Source organism: Nannospalax galili, unplaced genomic scaffold (genome assembly GCF_000622305.1).
Source record: "Nannospalax galili isolate Female #2095 unplaced genomic scaffold, S.galili_v1.0 scaffold384, whole genome shotgun sequence".
NCBI classification, from domain to species: Eukaryota; Metazoa; Chordata; class Mammalia; order Rodentia; family Spalacidae; genus Nannospalax; species Nannospalax galili.
Genome location: NW_008352648.1, coordinates 2769656 through 2788198, shown reverse-complemented (window position 1 = coordinate 2788198; position 18543 = coordinate 2769656). Strand labels below are relative to the sequence as shown.

The 18543-nt window shown below is 39.2% G+C and overlaps 1 protein-coding gene across 2 annotated transcripts in view; it reads right to left on the bottom strand.

Annotated features, from left to right (window-relative positions):
- Window positions 1–2795: 2795 nt before the first annotated feature.
- Btaf1 (B-TFIID TATA-box binding protein associated factor 1) overlaps window positions 2796–18543 on the bottom strand; it is a 112776-nt gene continuing 97028 nt past the window's right edge. For both annotated transcript variants that reach the window (XM_008849604.2, XM_029554328.1), the window contains 5 exons: window positions 16076–16228; window positions 15032–15243; window positions 6438–6597; window positions 5985–6155; window positions 2796–4325 (listed from right to left, as the gene is read on the bottom strand). In XM_008849604.2, the coding sequence (XP_008847826.1) occupies window positions 4182–4325; window positions 5985–6155; window positions 6438–6597; window positions 15032–15243; window positions 16076–16228 (840 nt within the window). In that variant the 3' untranslated portion in view covers window positions 2796–4181. The remainder of the gene's footprint in view (window positions 4326–5984; window positions 6156–6437; window positions 6598–15031; window positions 15244–16075; window positions 16229–18543) is intronic.

The following is an 18543-nucleotide window of genomic DNA, read 5'->3' as shown; positions in this document are numbered from 1 at the left end:
CTCACATACATGCAGGCAATACACTCATACACATAAAATAAAAATAATATACAGGGCTTATTTTGAGTTTAATATTGTAAACTATTAATTCAACAGCGAACCTAAAAATTTTATAGCCACTTTTGAAAGAGATGTATCTTTGCTCTGGAAACTGTTATTGAGTATGTTAAAGCTGTATGAAATGCTTCTTCTAAAAAAATTTAAAATATTTAATATATATATAATAAAAAATAAGAATAAATAAAATATTAAAAGATTTTCCTACAGAAAAACATTAGTGTAAGACTGGATCATCTTAGGGCTGGAGCGATGGCTCCACAGTTAAGAACACTGGCTGCAGAGCAGTCTGCGACCTGATTCCCCATCGACAATCTGGGTAACCTCTCCAGGGGATGATGTGATAAAAATAGGAGGTAGGAATTGGCTAGGGTAAAAAGACCCCCAGAGAAAAGTAGCCAGTTTCTTGGCTAAAAGTCAGAATGTCCTTGGGCCTCTTAGCCACATACTCTGTTCCAAAGGCCAAAAATGTCAAAAGTATTTGGGAGCTCTTACCTAATCCCTGAAAGATGTTAGGGTTACATCTTCAGAGGGGGTAATGATAGAGTAGCAAAAAGCCCCATAAGTTTAACTGGCCAAGACTATAAAATCCCTAGTCTTTTGGAGGACCCACCTTTCCAACTTCACTGGGCAATCACTTGGTGACAGAACCACCCTTAGGAAGGCAGGTTCACCTTAAGTTATGCTAAATAGATGGGCGGGATACCTGATGCATTAATGAGGCAGCAAATGAATGTTTCCTGCCTTGTAACATAGAACTCCACAGAACTTCTGGCCAGCTACAATACAGTCATGTAGGTCTCTGTAAGTCTGTCCATTTTCTGCCGCTTGGGTCCATTCCTCAATTCTTTTATGAATGAGACTAAGAACCCTCTAAGGGACCCTCTTTCCCCCCATTTCAGTACAGGCCCAAACTATGGACATATGGTATCTTACTTTAATTAAGACACAAAATGACCTACAGTAACAGTATGTAAGGTGCTTTGCAGACAATGATATACTGGCACCATCCTTTGAAATATTCTGGAAAAAAATTAATTTTGTGCCCTTCATATGTTCAGAATGTAGCATTATCAGAAACCCTCAAAAAAAAAAAAAACTTTAATAAAAGAAGTTAAAGGAAAAAGAACACTGGCTGCTCTTACAGAGGACCTGGGTTCAATTCTCAGCATCCACATGGCAGCAAACAACCATTCATAACTCCAGTTCCAGGGGAATCTGACTCCCTCTTCTGACCTCCATGGACATTACACAACATGGGTACATTTACATACATGCAGGTAATACATTAATCCACATAAAATAAAAATTTTTTAAAATTTTAAAAGACTGATCATAGCCAGGCATGGTGGCACAGGCCTTTAATCCCAGCACTCAGGAGGCAGAAGCAGGCAGATCTGTGAGTTCCAGGCCAGCTGGGGCTACCCCGCAAAAAAATAAGACTGATCATCTCTGCATATAGTTAACTATTTGAAATTTTCTATAACAAACTATTTTACAATGGACTCAATGAGCCCACACTCCAGTTTACTGTCAACATTCTACACGTTTTATTTCCCACACCCACATTTTAAAACATAACTGATAAAGCATCACATGCACACAAAATGACAACAGCTCCTTACTAATACTTCAGTGTCTGCTGATGTTCAGGTGGACTGCTGTGCCTGGGACACTTGAAGAATACTAAGTTCTTGTTCGCAAGTTTTCTGTTTGGGAAACTGGAATGTTTAATTGTTTACATAAAAAGTCTGAAAAAAAAAAAGTGCCATTGGGCTGGAGAGATGGCTTAGAGGTTAAGAACACTGGTTGTTCTTGCAGAAGACCCGGGTTCAAATCCCGGCACCCACACGGCCACTAACAACCGTCCTTAACTCCAGTTCCAGGGGATCCAACATCCTCTTCTGACCTCTGGGCCTTGCATGACACAGGTGCACTTACCTACATGCAGGCAATACACGCATACACATAAAATAAAAATGATAAAATATTTTAAGAAAAAAAGTGCCACTACTTCCCTCCCAGATAGTATATTTTCTATTCTTCTAGAAATAGTTTATCAACATAAACATGTACTATGAACAGTTTAAAATGTATTTTATTCCAGGCGTGGTGGTGCACGCCTTTAATCCCAGCAGTTGGGAGGCAGAGGCAGGCGAATCTCTGTGAGTTTCAGGTCAGCTATGGGTTACAGGGAGACCCTGTCTCAAAAAGACCAAAAAAAAGGTATTTTATGTACATGAGTGTTTTGTAAGTGTGAAAGTAAGTGCACCCATGTTGTGCAATGCCTACAAAGGCCAGAAGAGTGAGTTCCCCTGGAACTGGAGTTTCAGACAATTGTTAGCCACCTAGGAGGTACTGAGAAGTGAACCTAGTCTACTGTTTTTAACTGATGAGCCATGTCTCCAGCCCAGAATAAATTTTTTAATATGTAGTATGAATTCTGTTTTTTACTAGTTCTTCAGTGATACAACTGCTCCCTCCTTACTCTTAGTAGGCATCAACTGCCATGAGCTATGTAAAAATGGCTTCTGCAAGCAGCAAATAATTAATGAAAAAGACTCGAGTACACTGACTGGATAGTCTAGTTTCAAAAGTCCCAAGTTTCCTTTTAGTCTTCTAAATTTGAACTTAAATCTTAAACAAGGAATAAAAAGTGTTTGGCTTTTAGAAATCTATATCTGAACTGACGTAGGTTTTACTACAAGTAATACACAATTGCATATACAACTGAAATGTACAATTTCAATATTTATTCTCTTCTGGAATGCTAGGTTTACAGTATGGTTGTCGAGGCTATTGAAATGTGACAAATGTTCGTGTCTAAGTGCTGTAGAACAGTATAACTTTTAATGATTTTAGACAAAACACTTATTGTACAGCTGAGGTCTGATGGTTTTTAAATTGATAGGAAGTATATGGCCAGACACAAACCTTGGGGATGTTTATTACCTGTACACATATATACAATTATATTTCATACAGGGTGTGTACACACAGGCATGTATTAATTTATTTGGGAAATCTATAAAATTATATACATACATATACATGCATATCTATATACATCTATCCATCTTCACCATTGAGCTCAGTTGTTTTTAACAGAAGTTAATCAGCTCCGTGCTCAAGTATTATTGCTGTCTGGCCTAACTACCTGACTTTAGTGCCAAAAACCAGACATGTTTTTGGGTGCAGGATGGATACATTGTGCATATAGATATGTGTATCTCTGTATGCTTGTGTATAAAAAGCAATTTCTCCCTTTTATGTTTCAGTCATGCATTACTACAATAAACAGTCTTTTCACCATAGGTTTTTGGAATTTTAAGCAGTGTAAAATCTATGTTTGGAAAACTGTATATGTTCATAGTTACAAAATATATATTATATATATGATTGAAACCTATTGAGTACATATGTTCTTTGAATATGGCTATACCCTAGCCATTAGATAAATTAAAAAACAAAAAACCACCCTCTAATAGGATGTTATTGTAGCCTTAAATATACCAGTACCTGTATTTAGAATAGTTACACTTTAAAAGTTGAGAAAATGATGTTTAAGATTTGAAAAACGCTATGCATCTGCATTAAATATATAAAGGTTTTCACCAAGAGCCTGGTTCAATTCATTGCTTAATATTTTCATGTTCTAAGACTGACTAATATTATAGTCATTATTCTGAAACTCTTAAAATTATGGCTCATTAAGGCTTTTATACAAAAGAAGCCCTGTTTTTAATCAATTATAAAAAGTAATATTTTAAAGAAAAAATGAACACGAACACCAGAGCACTCGTGGGTGTCACGTGTGAGGCCCGGAGGCTTGTCCCGGAAGGAGCACCTCCTGGTAGCATATGTAAACCTGGCTGGTTCCTCTGCTCCGCAGCTATTCAGCAAGTCAAAATTAAACCTTTTCACATTTATATTTAAATTTAATACAGTGCAAATATTTGAGAATAACTTGTTCCCCCCAGTGAAACAAGAGCCAGCATTATGCTGAAAATTCTTCAGATGTATTTACACATTCAGTTAAAAGTTCACCCATAAACTTAGAAATTTGCTGAATATCAGCAGAAATGTAACTGAACTAGCAGCAATTGCATTATAGTATCTGACAGTTACTTGAGAGAATGCATAAAGTTTTCCAGGTTGTACTCGGAATCATACTGCTCTTGATCCCAAAGATCACTCAGATTTTCAAGAATCGATTTCATGCTTGCTTTTCCAGAAGTAGAGCTGTCAGCTTTTTCTGCTTTGCCATCCTAAAGAAACATTAGCAAGACAAAATGAAAGGTTATTGACTTCAGAAATTCTTTTTCTCTTACGAAAGAGAAGGGTATAGCTCAATTGGTTGAGTGCTTGCCTAGCATGCCCAAGGCCCTGGGCTCAATCCCTAGCAGGGCAAAAAAAGGAGAAAGGTAGGGAAGCGGCTCAATCAGCAGAGTGTCTACTATGCTTGAAGCCCTGAGTCAGGTCCCAGGACTGCCTAAGACTGGATACAGTGGCTACACCTGTAATTCCAGCACTCAGGAAGTGGAGGCAGGAGAATCAGAAATTCAAGGTCATCCTTGGCCACACAGTAAGTTAAAAAGTGAGGGACAGGATATACGGTGAGAGACAGGGAGGGAGGAAATAAAGGTCTTGGTATTTGGCCCAGGTGGGCCCCAGCTACAGAGCTTCATAGGCCTCTTCAGCCACAACGCTCCACTATGACACAACTTAAAAAAAAAAAAGAAAGATTAATTTTTTGGGGCTTTTTGAATTAGGGTCTCCCTGTAGCCTCAGGTGGCCTCAAATTCAGAGATCCGCCTGCCTCTGCCTCCAGAATGCTGGGATTAAAGGTGTGCACCACCATGCCTGGCACATGTGTGAATGTGTTTGCTTGCATGTATGGATGTGCACTGTGTTACTGCCTGGAGAGGCCAGAAGAGAGTACCAGATACTCTAGATCTGGTTACAGCCAGTTGTGAGCCACCATGTGGGTACTGGAAACTGAACCCAGATCCTCTGCAAAAGCAGCAACTGTTCTTAACCACTAAGCCATTTCTCTAGACCCTGGTGCAACCTTTTGATGGATTGTTATCTAGTATTAATAGTTCACCCACAATAACAGTGCTTATTATCTATTGACACTATGTATCCTAAGTGCCTGTATATATTATTTCATTTTATCTCCACACCATGTAATAAATTAGGTGCTCAGAGAAGTTAATTTGCCTAAAGGTCACCAATTAATAGGAGGCAGAGACTTCCCACCCAAGAGTTTCACTGATTCCAGAGGTAGATTCTTTGAGCAGGAAAAGACTAAGGAAAGAAACCTTGAGGCAAGATATTGGAGACAATCAAAAAGCTAAAACTTCCAACACCTTGTTTGGATGAGTTTTATCTGGGTACAAAAGGTTATTGAATAGATACTAAATTGAACACAGGGTGATGAGATGGCTCAGTGGGTAAAGGCATTTGCCACCAAGCCTGACAACCTGAGTTCAATCCCAAGGATCCACATGGTAGAAGGAGAGTACCAATTTTAAGAAGTTGTCCTCTAACCTCTACATATGTGCTATGTATGTGTATATACACACACACACAAATAAGTAAATAAATGCAGTTTGTAAAAATGTGAAGTATTTGGGGCTGGAGAGATGGCCCAGTGGTTAAGAGCTATACTGCTCTTGTAGAAGACCCACCATCAAGTAGCTCAGAACTACCTGTAACTCCAGCTCCAAGGGATCCTATTGTCCTCTTTGGTCTCCATAAGCATTGCACCTATGTGCATGAACCCATACACATATATACATAATTAAAAATAAAATGTTTTTTTTAAAAAAGTGAATGCCTTTACTATTTCCTTTAATACTTTCATTTACTAATCACAGGAAGGCTGTGAACTGATTAAAGATAAAACACATTAAATTCTTTACCTTATCCAGAGTAAACAGATCAAGAAGTTGATCAGTCCCCATGCTCTGCAAACTAGAATTCTCTTGGCTAATAACAGTATTTGCTATGTTCATCTTGAATTTCTGCAAACCCATTATTTTCTCTTCCAGTGTTCCTCTAGTTATCAATCGGTAGACATTGACCACACGTTTCTGAATGAGAAAAACAGCCAAACGCAAACTGATAAGCTCTAAGGTTTACCAAGTTAGTACTTTGTTACCCTAAGTACATATGGATTTTTGTCTGGTCCTAGAAGCTCAAAATGTTTGTAGGAATCCAGAACAGCACTTCATTTACATGTGGAATTGATACAACAGAAGAGCTGAAGGGCTTGTCCAAGGTCACGCACAACAGAGCAAGAATTAAGTCTTCCTAGTTTTAGGGGGGTATGTTCCTTGGTGAAGAGGTAGACACCTGTGTGAGATGACTTTTACCTGCCCAATGCGATGGGCCCGGTCCATAGCTTGTAGGTCTCGCATGGGATTCCAATCATGTTCCACAAACACCACTGTGTCTGCGCCTGTCAAGTTAAGCCCCAGGCCACCAACATGAGTTGTAAGTAAAAGAACGTCAATGGATGGGTCATTGTTAAACCTACAAGTAAAGATAACAAGAAACAGAATTAGGTGGCATATGCCTTTAATGCCAGCACTCAGGACACAGACGGATCTCTGTGAGTTGAAGGCCAGCCTGGTCTACACAGCAAGCTCCAGGCCAGCTGAGACTACAGGGAGACCCTGTCTCACAAAGACCAAACAAAACAAAACAAAAATACCAACCAGAATCAGTACATTTCTTACTAAGGATCTGTAACAGAAACTATTTAATAAAATGAAAATACTGTTTTAAAAACCCATGGTATTTGTTATACATTAAGATGACAATACTTTAAATATACTGTGATAGATAACCAGTGTCAACAGGATTTAGAATCACCATGGAAATGAATCTCTGGGTTTGTCTGTGAGGGCATTTCATTTTGTTTTTCTTTCAAATTATTTATTTTTATATGTATAAGTGTATTGCCTTCAGGTATGTAAGTGCACCCATGTCATGCAATGCCCATGGAAGTCAGAAGAAGGCACTGGATCCCCTGGAACTGGAGTTAGGAAGGTTGTTAGCTGCCATGTGGGTGCTCAGTGGTTGCTGAGCCATCTCTTGAGCCCTGTGAGGGAGTTTCTAGATTAGGTTATTGAGGTGGGAATACCCTTCTTGAATGCGGCTAGTACCATCACATGGGGAGGGTTCCTGAACAAATAAAAAGGAAACAGCAAACTGAGCTGGAGCACAGTATCCATCCCTCTCTCTTCCTGACTGTAGATGGAGTGTGCTCAGCTGCCTCAAGCTCCTGCTGTTCTGACTTCCCACAACAATGAACTGCACCCTTAGAACTGGGAGCAAGAAAAAAAATCCTTAAGTTACTTTTGTCAAGTATTTTGTCATAGCAACATGTAAAATATCTAATATACATACATAACATCTGTACAGGAAGAATTCATTCTAGAGCTTATCAGAAATTTCATAAACAGAAATAAGGCCAAACAAGTTGCATTTCATGTCAGATACAGACTAATTCATAAGAACATATATGCTATCATTAAAACACAACTATGAAGTGTTAAAGTATGGAGACAGGTGAGTGGGAACATCTTTCGGGGAAGGTAGCAGAGTGTTGAGGGTTGCTACTATTTACCAGTCAGGAGATACTGAAAAAGGACATCTAGTAGCTGCTAGGGAAGAGGACAATTATTACTAATATTACAAGTAGCAGCCATACTTCAGGGTAAGATGGCAGATTAGAAGACCTTTCACTATGAGCCACTGAAAAACAAGAGTCAGGATAATATATAATAATCTACTCTTACACAGGCAACAGGGTGAGAGCTCTGCAAAGAAGCAGATTGGGGCAGCCAGGAACCCAGTGCCCTGTACTAAGGGCAGCAGGACCTTCTGGGGAGGAGCTCCCTCCACTCCTCCAACACCAGGACTGTAGGAGGTAAGCAGGAGGCTGAAGTGAAACCAGAAGGTGAGGTTCTCTGAGCCACTACCTGGGCAAGTGCCACTGCAGAAAATGAAGGAAGAAATGTTATATGACAGCTACAACAGTACAGAGAACAAGAAAAAGAAAGAGAAACATGGAAAAGTGCAAGGGAGAAGCATCAAGGCGCACATAAAGGCAACCATTAGAATTACAGACCCCTCAACAGAAACCCAAGAGCTGGCAGAACGGAATGATGCATTCCAAGTCTGAAAGACAAAATTGCCCACTCAGATAACACCCCCAGCAAAACTAAGGGACAAAGAAAAAGTTTCCATGATAGAAACTGAATGTTCACTGAACCAGCACTGTAGAAGCTACTTGAAGGGATGCTATGCACTGAAGAGAAAGAGAAACACACCAGTGAGGCTACAGAAAAGAGTGAATGAGGAATAAGAAGACACCAAGCATTACAAAAATCAAGAAAGTGACAGGAATTAATACAAACCTTCCAATAATAACTCCAAATGTTAATAGTCTCAATTCTCCAATAAAAAAAAAAAATCACAGATTAGGAGTTGGAGAGATGGCTCAGCAGTTAAGAACACTGGCTGCTCTTGCAAAGGACCTGGGTTTAGTTCCCAGCACCAGCAGGTAGCTAACCATCACCTGTAACTTCAGTTCAAGGGATGTCACCCTCTTCTAGCCTCTGTAGGCACTTCATGCATGACTGAATGTAAATATATGCAGGCAAAGCTCTCATACACACAAACCAATTAAAACAAATAATGAACAAAACAAAAACCAAAACAAGAATCTATTTGTTTCTTGTCCCCAAGAAACACACCTCATAATCAAAGACAGAGGCAGTCCTATGGTAAAAGGATGGACTCAGAAGAAAACAGGTGTCACTGTTTTAATATCTGACTGATGGTTACTGCTTGTCAACTTGACAGGATCTACAATTACCTAAGAGACAAATTTCAGGTGAAGGAGTATTATATAAATTGGGTTAAAGAGGTGTAAGGCTCTCTCTAAATACGGGTGGTACCATTCCATGGGATGAGGTCCTGGATTGAATATAAAGTAGAAGCAAACTGAGCACCAACATTCACCTCTCTGCTTCCTCACTTCAGAAACAATGTGACCAGCAGCTCGTACTTCTGATGCCAAGCCTTTCTGCCATGATGGACTGCACTCTCAAACTATGAGACAAAACAAATCCTTGCTATCTCTTTAAGTTGTTTTTCTCAAGTATTTTGTCACAGCAATGGAAAAAGTAAGTAACACATTGACAAAACAGACTTCAAACCAAAATTAGAAGAGGTAAGGAACATCACATCATGTTGAGTAAGGCAACAACCCATGAAGAGGCTGTAAGAATTCTAAGCATTATACACAAATATCAGTGAATCCAATTTCATAAAACAAGTACTACTAGATGTAAAGACATAGATTAACCCCAACATAATAATAGTGACTTTAATGCCCAACTCTCACCAATAGACTGATTATCCAGACAAAATTAAAACACAGAAACATCTCAGTTAAATAACATGATAGATAAAATGAACCATCCACCGAATACTCCATCCAAATGCAGAAAAATACAGATTCTTGTCTGAAGACCATGGAATTTTTTTCTAAATCTGATCATGTAGTAGGACAGAAAACAAGGTGTAACAAATACAGGAAATTTGAAATAATTTTTTGTAATCTATCTGATTACAATAGAATAAAACTAGAAATCAAAAGCAAGAGAAAAATGACAAAATATATGAACACAGGGAGACTGAACACCACACTACTGAATGTTTTAAAATGCCGGGAATCAAATGAAAACACAACACACTAAAATCTACAGAAACAATGAAAGTATTCCTGAGGGATGTTTAGAGTTACAAGTGTCTACATTAAAAAATTCAGAGCCAGCAAGAAGGTAAAGGCATTTGGCATTAAGCCTAATGACCTAAGTTTGATCCCTGTGACCACACATGGTAGAAGGAGAGAACTGACTCCTGAGTTGCTGTCTCTACAACAGACAGACAGACAGACAGACAGACAGACACACACACACACACACACACACACACAGATCAAGAATATACCAAACCCAAAATACATGCAAAGGAATAATAAAAGATCAGGTGAGAAATGAAATTGAAAACATTAAAAAATAGTATCAGTGAAAAAGGTGGTTCTTGGAAAAGAAAACAAAATCAATAAACCCTTAGTCAGCTAATAAAATCAGAGCTGAAAAAAGAGATACCAGTAAAACTCAGATCATTAAGATATACTTTAAAAACCCATATTCTGCTGGGAGTGGGAATCCCAGCATTTAGGTCAGAGGCAGGCGGATCTGTGTGAGATCCAGGCCAGTCTGGTCTACACAGTGAGTTCCAGGTCGGCTGGGGCTGCAGGGAGACCCTTTCTCAAAAAGACCACTCCCCACCAAGAAAACCATCACAGCAACCTATATTCCAGTATGTTGATAAATGAAAAGAAATGGGATGAATTTCTAGACACATATGGCCTGCCAAAATTATACCACATAAACAGATATGTAACAAGCAATGAGACTGAAGCAGCAAGGAAAATATTCCAACTGAAAGAGGCCTGAACCAGTGCTGAATTCTACCAGACTTTTTTGTTGTTAAGACAGGGTCCTCTATGAGATTCAAGGCCAGCCTGGTCTACATAGTGAAAAATTCAGAGCCAGCTACAGGGAGACCCCATCTCAGAATAAAATAAAAAAAAAAATTAAAACCATTATTCATCAAGCTAGTTCATGAAATAGAAAAGCAAAGAAGCCAGTGTTATCCTGATACCAAAATGGTTAAAGCCAACAAAAGAGAAAATTATAGGTCAATCCCCATGAAGAACATAGATGCAAAAATTCATTAAAATACTTGCAAACTGAATCCAAAAACACATCGAATGGATCATTATCATAGTAAGGTTGACATATAATTCACCGCCATAAATGGACCCAAGGATAGAAATCACATAATTAATAAATGCAGAAAAAGCTCTTGAAAAAAAATTCAAGACCCCTTTATGAGGGGCTGGAACAATAGCTCAGTAAGACTGCTCTAATACCAGAATTTCAGAAGCAGAGGCAGGCAAATCTCTGTGAGTTCAAGGCCAACCTGGTCTACATAGCAAGTTCCAGGCCAGTTGGAGCTACCAAAAAAAGAAAAAAACGAGTATACTGCTCTTGCAGAGGACCCAAGTTTGGTTTCTAGACCCACATTAGGTGGCTTACAACCACCTGTAACTCCAGCTCCAGGGTTTCCAATGCACTCCACCTGCACCTAGACTCACACTGCACACACAGGCACACACATATACACATAATTTAAAAAAAAAAAAATCCCTTCATGGGGCTAGAGAGATGGCTCAGTGGAACATTGGCTGCTCTTGCAGAGGACCCTGGTTCAGTCCCAGCACCCACAGGGTGGTTAACAACCATCCTAACTCCAGTTCCAGGGGATATGATGCCCTCTTCTAACCTTTACAAGCAGTGTACCACACAGGTACACTTACATACATGCAGGTAATGCACTAATACACATAAAATTAAAAAAAATATTTTTTTAATCCCTTCAAGATAAAAACCCACAAAGAAAAAAGGAACAGAAGGAACATATCTCAACATAAAGGCTATATGTGACAAGCCTATAGTCAACATTATACTAAAACAGGAGAAAACAGTATTTTCTCTAAATTCTAGAAAAGGGTGTCCACATTCTTGATTCTTGTCAATATGGTGCTTGAAGTCTTAGAGCAATAAGGGAAGGAATAAAAGGGATATAAACAGGAAAGGAGGAAGTCAAGGGTATCTTTTTTTGGGAAGGTGATGATGCAGCTATGGGGTGGGGAAATGGCTTAGTGGGTAAAGTACTTGCTGTACAAGCATGAGGCACTGAATTCAGATTCTCAGCACCCACATAAAAGCTGGGTGAAAAAAGCTAGGTGGATCCCAGGGGCTGGCCAGCTAGTCTAAATGAAACAGTGTATTACTTTTCTGTAGCTGTGATAAAATACTATGACCAGGGGAACTTCTAGAACTCTCAAAGCCTACCTCCAGTGACCTGCTTCCTCCAGCATGGCCACACCTCCTAAAACCTCCCAAAACAGTGCCATCAACTGGGGACAAAATGTCCAAATACTTGGAGCCTATGGAAAACATTCTCACAAACCACAAACAGTAAGAGACCCAGTCTCAGAAAAAAAGGGTAGAAGCTGGGAGTAAAAGAGGGTTGGCATAGATATTTACTATCAGTACTTGGGGTGGGGGCTGAAGGGGGTGCAGAGGCAGGATCTCTGTGAGATTGAGGCCAGAGTCTAGTCTACATAGCAAGTTCCAGATCAGCTGGGGCCAGAGGGAGACCCTTAAAAAAAAAAAAAAAAAAAAAAGAGAAGAAACTGAGGAAGACATCTCAACATCAGCTTCTACCTTCACATGTGCATACATGAAGCAGGTGCACACGCACTAAAGATTCCACCAGAAAACTCTAAGATCTGATAAACAGCTTCAACAAGGTAGTAGGAGTCAAAACTCAGCATACAAAATCAATAACAAACAGGCCGAGAAAGAAATTAGGAAAACTTCATTTGTAGTAGCCTCAAAAACAAACAACCAAAAACCCCCAGAAAGTCTTAGAATATACCTAACCTAGGAAATGAAAGACTTCTACAATGAAAACATTTAAATACTAAACAAAGAAAACTGAAGAAGACACCTGAAAGATCTTCTATGCTCATGAATTAGAGGAACAAATACTATAAAAATGGCTATATTATCAAAGCAAGCTATAGATTCAATGCAATCCCCATCAAAATTTCAACACAAATAGAAAAAAAAAAATCCAAATTCAATTGAAAGCACAGAAAACTCTTGACAGTCAATGTCATTCTGAGTAACAAGAATGAGCAGTATCACCACACCTGATTTTAAGTCCTACTATGGAACCATAGTAACAAAAACAACATAGCCATGGCACAAGAGACACCTGTATCAATAGAATAGAACAGAGGCTCCATATAAAACACCTTTTTTTTAGTCACCCAAATTTCAACAAAATTTCTAAAAAGATACAATGAAGAAAAGACAGCCTCTTTCAACAAATGGTTCTGGGAAAACTGGATATCCACATATAGAATAATGAAACTAGATCCTTAGCTGTCATCCTGTACAAAAATCAATTCTAAATGGATTAAAGACTATAATGTAAGATCTGAAATAGCAAAAATGGACAAAATATTTTAAAATATATGCATAATCAAGGACTTACTATAAAAAGAAAGAATTACAATCATTTGGGAAATAAGGCCAAGACTGGCAAATAAGATTGCATGGAATTGAAAACCTGTACAACAAAGGATCACAATCACATGAAGAAGACAGCCTACAGAAGGGGAAAAAAAATCTTTGCTAGCTACACATCTCACCAAGAAATAAAAAAGACCCATCAATAAATGGATTAATGAAATGAACAGACAGTTCTCAAAAGATACAGTACAAATGGTCCTTATATACATGAAAAAAAAAAAAAGTTTACCATCACTAAGTGTCAGAGAAATGCAAATTAAAATTACACCAAGATTCTTGATTTCACAATCAGTCAGAAAAGCAGTCATCAAGACAATACTATATCCTGGTGGTATATGCCTTTAATTCTAGCACTTGGGAGGCAGAAACATGGCATAACTCTGTGAAACTGAGGCCAGCTAAGGCTACAGAGAGCTGGAGATATGGCTCAGCAGTTAAAAAGCCTTGGCTGCCCTTGCAGAGAGGACCGAGGTTAGGTTCCCAAAATCCACATGGCAGCTAACAACTGCCTATAACTGCAGCTCCAGGGGATCCCTGCCTTACATACATGGGTGCACTTACATTCAGGCGAAACATTTGTACACATAAAGTAAAATACAAAAATAAGTAAGTAAAAAACTGAGGCTGGAGAGATGGCTCGTTGGTTAAGAACACTGGCTGTCCTTGTAGGGGACCTGAATTCGGTTCCCAGCACCCATGTGACAGCTAACAAGTATCTGAACCTCCATTTCTAGGACGTTAACACCCTCTTCTGCCCTCTGAGGGTACTGCATGCAGTCATGCATTTACATGCATGCAGACAAAACACACAAAAATTTAAAAAAAAATTTTCTTCTTTTTAAAGAAGAAAACAAGTAACAAGAGACTGGGAAGATGGCTCAGTGGTTAAAGCATGTGCATAAGCAAGAAGAATAGATTTCAGATTTCCAGAACCCACATAAATGCCAGGTATGTATGGCAGGCTTCCTGTAATTCCAGCCTTGGAAGCTGGAGACAAGGGATCCTTGGAGCAATCTGCCTAGTGAGACTAGCCTTGTGAGAGCTGGGTTTGAATGATACCTTGTCTCAGTGAATGAGGTGAGAAGAGTGATTAAGGTTTAGGATTGAACCTGGGAATCTGCATTCTTTTTTTTTAAAAAAAATTTATTTTTATATATTTTGTGTGTGTGTGTGTGTGTGTGTGTGTGTGTGTGTGTGTACTGCCTGCATGAAGGCAAGTGCACCCGTGTTGTGCAATGCCCATGGAGGACAGAAGAAGCTGTAGGATCCCCAGGAACTGGAGTTGTTAGCTGCCATGTGGGTGCTGGGATTTGAACCTGGGTCTTCTGCAAGAACATTCAGTGTTCTTAACCACTGAGCCATCTCTCCAGCCCCAGGAATTTGCATTCTTAGATCAACTCCTAAGATGTATTTTCAAGAAGAGTTTGTAGATTACACCAATTCTGCTTCCCAGATGAGCCAGCTTCCTTCAACCATAAAAATGGTCAGAGAGGAAGCAGCCTAAGATTTCTATCACACTCTTTAAAGTGTTTTCCCGATATGGTCACTTTGTCATCACACTATTTCTGTAATTCTGCATTAAAAGCCTGTTTATTTGGATCAATTATACAATAATACATTTGTAGATATTTAGCCAATGGAAACATTTCATGAGGCAAACTTTTACATAAATGATAACAATATACGATTGTAACAGTGTTTGGGGAACCACTTACCGAGAAACAATAGAATGCCTCTGACCAGGAGGTATGCTGCCATCTAACCTCAAATATGTGACAGAGGGCAGGTGAGGTTTGAGCAGATCATGTTCTACTATGTCAAGCATGCTTTTAAGCTGACAGAAGATCAGTATTCGGTGCTGGGCCACAACAGATTCTGTGCCACTCTCCGACGTGCCGCCATTTCCCAAACCACAGTCTAATAGCAACTTGAGGCGAAAAATTATTACACAGATATTCAATAAAAGTCTCAAAAAGACCAAAAAAAAAAAAAAATAGACAGTCAATTCGGCTGTGCAAGTATTTTTATGACAAGAAAAGGCTAAATTACTTGTGACCTACAAAGCCCATTAGTACTTTGGGTTATAATGGACTGCCATGGAGCATTTGGAAGTAGCTTTTGAGGTGCTCAGGCCTTTCTCCCTTTTCCTTATTTCTTTGAGACACACTAGACCTTCAATAAATGTTAATTCAAAGCAATGTCAAAGAGATGTCCCAAAGAGAAGTTATAAAGTACTTTTTTTTTTTAGCCCCAGCTACTCTGGAACTTGCTAGGTTGGCATCAATCTCACAGAAATCCACCTGCCTCTGTCTCCACTGGGAGTGTTGGCACTAAAGATGTGCACCATCACACCTGGTTGAGAAGATAGAAGATTTTAATAAGGAAAGGAAAAAATAAGTCAAAAAGGGAAAAAAATACACTGTTATGATTCCACTTACAAGACATATTTTAAATAGGCAAATCATGGAGAATAGGTTAAAGATTCCAAAGGGGAGCATGGAGAGTGACCGCTTGTAGGTTCAGTATTTCTGGGTGATAGAGCACTTTGGAAACAGACAGTAGTGATGGGCTATACAATATTGTGAATGTAATGTCACAGAACTGCACATTTACAACTACTTAAAATGGCATATGATGTTTAAAAAAATATCAAAAAGTTAGCAAACCAAATTTAAAATACAGCAAATAGTAAACACATCAACAATCTTTAAGAAGAGCAAATTTATTTTTACCATTTTACCATTAAAAGACATACATACTTGTTTCAAAGCTGAGAGTTTTGGAGCATGTTGAATATCATGAAGTGAAGAGTTCTGAACTGCCAGTTTTTCAGTAGTGCTCCTGAACTCTGGATGTTGAGGTGTTAAGACTAATGCTGGATGGTTGCACAGTTTACGTAAATATTGTAAGGCCTTTAAAAAAAGGGGGTGGGAAAGTATGTAAGTTCATTTCACATGCCACAAATAGTATTATTTTTTTGTGTATTTTCCTAGCTATTCCATTTGACCAGATAGAATCCCTTTTCTTCTGTTTTTCCTTGGAAAACTACTTGGTCTTCAAGAATCAGTTTAGGGCTGGAGACATGGCTCAGCAGGTAAAGCGTTTACCACACAAGCATGAAGGCTGGGGTTCAGATCCCCATAACTCACATTAATTTTTCAAAGAGCCAAGTGGGTGTGGAAGTCTGCCTGTAATTCCAGTGTCTAGGAAGAGACATGAGATACCCTAGCCAGAAGAGCCTAAACAGCAAGCAAGAGACTCTGTCTCAATATACAAAATGGAGGGCAACTGAAGAGGACATTCAATGTCAGCCTTGGGATTCCACATACACATGTGCATCTGCACATTTGCAAATATACACTCATGCATGCACGACACATGCACACATACACCCATGCACGTACATACACATATACAAATGTGTACATGCTCAAATTAGTTCAGTAAGGCATGGCAGTACATGTTTTTTTTTGGGGGGGGGTCTTTTTTGAGACAGGGTCTCCTTGTAGCCCCAGCTGTCCTGGAACTCACTATGTAGGCCAGGCTGGCCTCAAACTCACAAAGATCTGCCTGCCTCTGCCTCCCAAGTGCTGGGATTAAAGGCGTGCACCACCATGCCTCAGTGGCAGTACATGCTTTTAATCTAAAATTAACTACCTGGGAAGCTGAGGCAGGAGAATTGAAAGTCTGAGGCCAGACTGGGCAGGTCAGCAAGACTCTGTCACCAAGTCAAATATAAATGGGCAGAGTGCTCTTTCCCATTCTAAGTGCCTAATAACCAGGCGTTTCTTAGGGAAGAATTTCTTAAACTTCAGGAGTTAGACGTTTGGGGGGACCTTATGAAACTGTAAGTATCTAACTAGTCTCATTATATAACATTCTTTTTTGTTTTTTTGAGACAGAGCCTCGCGTAGTCTAGACTGGCCTCAAACTTGCTATGTAGGCCAGGTGGCTTTGAGCTTCTGATCCTCTTCATTCCACCTCCCAAATGCTGGGAACTATAGGCATGGGTTATTGGTGTTCTAATGCAATAGGTCTGGGAGTGGCGATGGAGCTAAGTGATTGTTTCAAGTGGTTCTGTTTGAGAAATAAAACATCACTGGGCCTCTTTGATTCAACCATGTCCTTTGTCTTCTGTTATTTAATTAATGATTTGGGTCTCTGTAACAGGCTCCTACAATCTAAAACTCTTTATTTCTCTTATATACTATGTATTTTACTTATATAATTGTTCTTTTAAGGTGCTAGGGATTGAATCCAGTGCTTTGTGCATGCTGGGCAAGCTCTCTACCACTGTGCTATTCTGTCAGTCCATGGTCTGCCACTTTATTCAACCCTGGAGCTTTAAAGAATTCTCCAGACAGCTGGTCAGTTATTCATATGAACTCACAGTAATGGTGACAGCATGCACAAGTCCTATGCAAGCTGGAGTGGATGAACCCATGCTGGAGAACATTTGGGGATTCAAGTTAGACTCTATAGGCTTTATTATCCAGAGAGCACATTGGGGATATAGAGAGGTGTGGATGGGAGAGGGGATATAAATGCCATCAAATTACATTGTATGGAAATCGCAAAAATTCAATAAAACTGCTTAAGAAAATAAGAAATCACTGCTATGACTAGAGAGATGGCTCAGTGGTTAAGAGCATCCTCTTCTGACCTCCTTGAGCACTGCGTGACACAGGTACACCTACCTACATGCAGGTAATAAATACATTTACACACATAAAAAAATTAAAATTTTTAAAAAGTTGTTACTGCCATGTAGTAAGGTACTCCACTGCATTATGAAATGAAAATGAAAAGACTCTTGCTTCTAAAACACTCTTTTTTAAAAAAATATTTTATTATTTTTATTTTATGTGTATACGTACATGTATTGCCTGCATGTAGGTAAGTGCACCTGTGTTGTGCAATGCCTGTGGAGGAGAGAAGAGGCTATCAGATCCCCTGGAACTGGAGTTACGGACAGTTGCCATGTGGGTGCTGGGATTTGAACCTAAGTCTTCTGTAAAAACAGCCAGTGCTCCCAGCCACAGAACCATCTCTCCAGCCCCTAAAACCCTCTTTTTATGAAAAACAAACATATTTTGTGTTTTTAATATTAAAAGCATTTTCTATTTACTAATATTAAATTAATATTAAGCTGGGTATGGTGACACATGCTTATAATCTCAGCACTCAGGAGGCAGGCAGATCAGGAGTTGCAATCCATCTTCAGTTA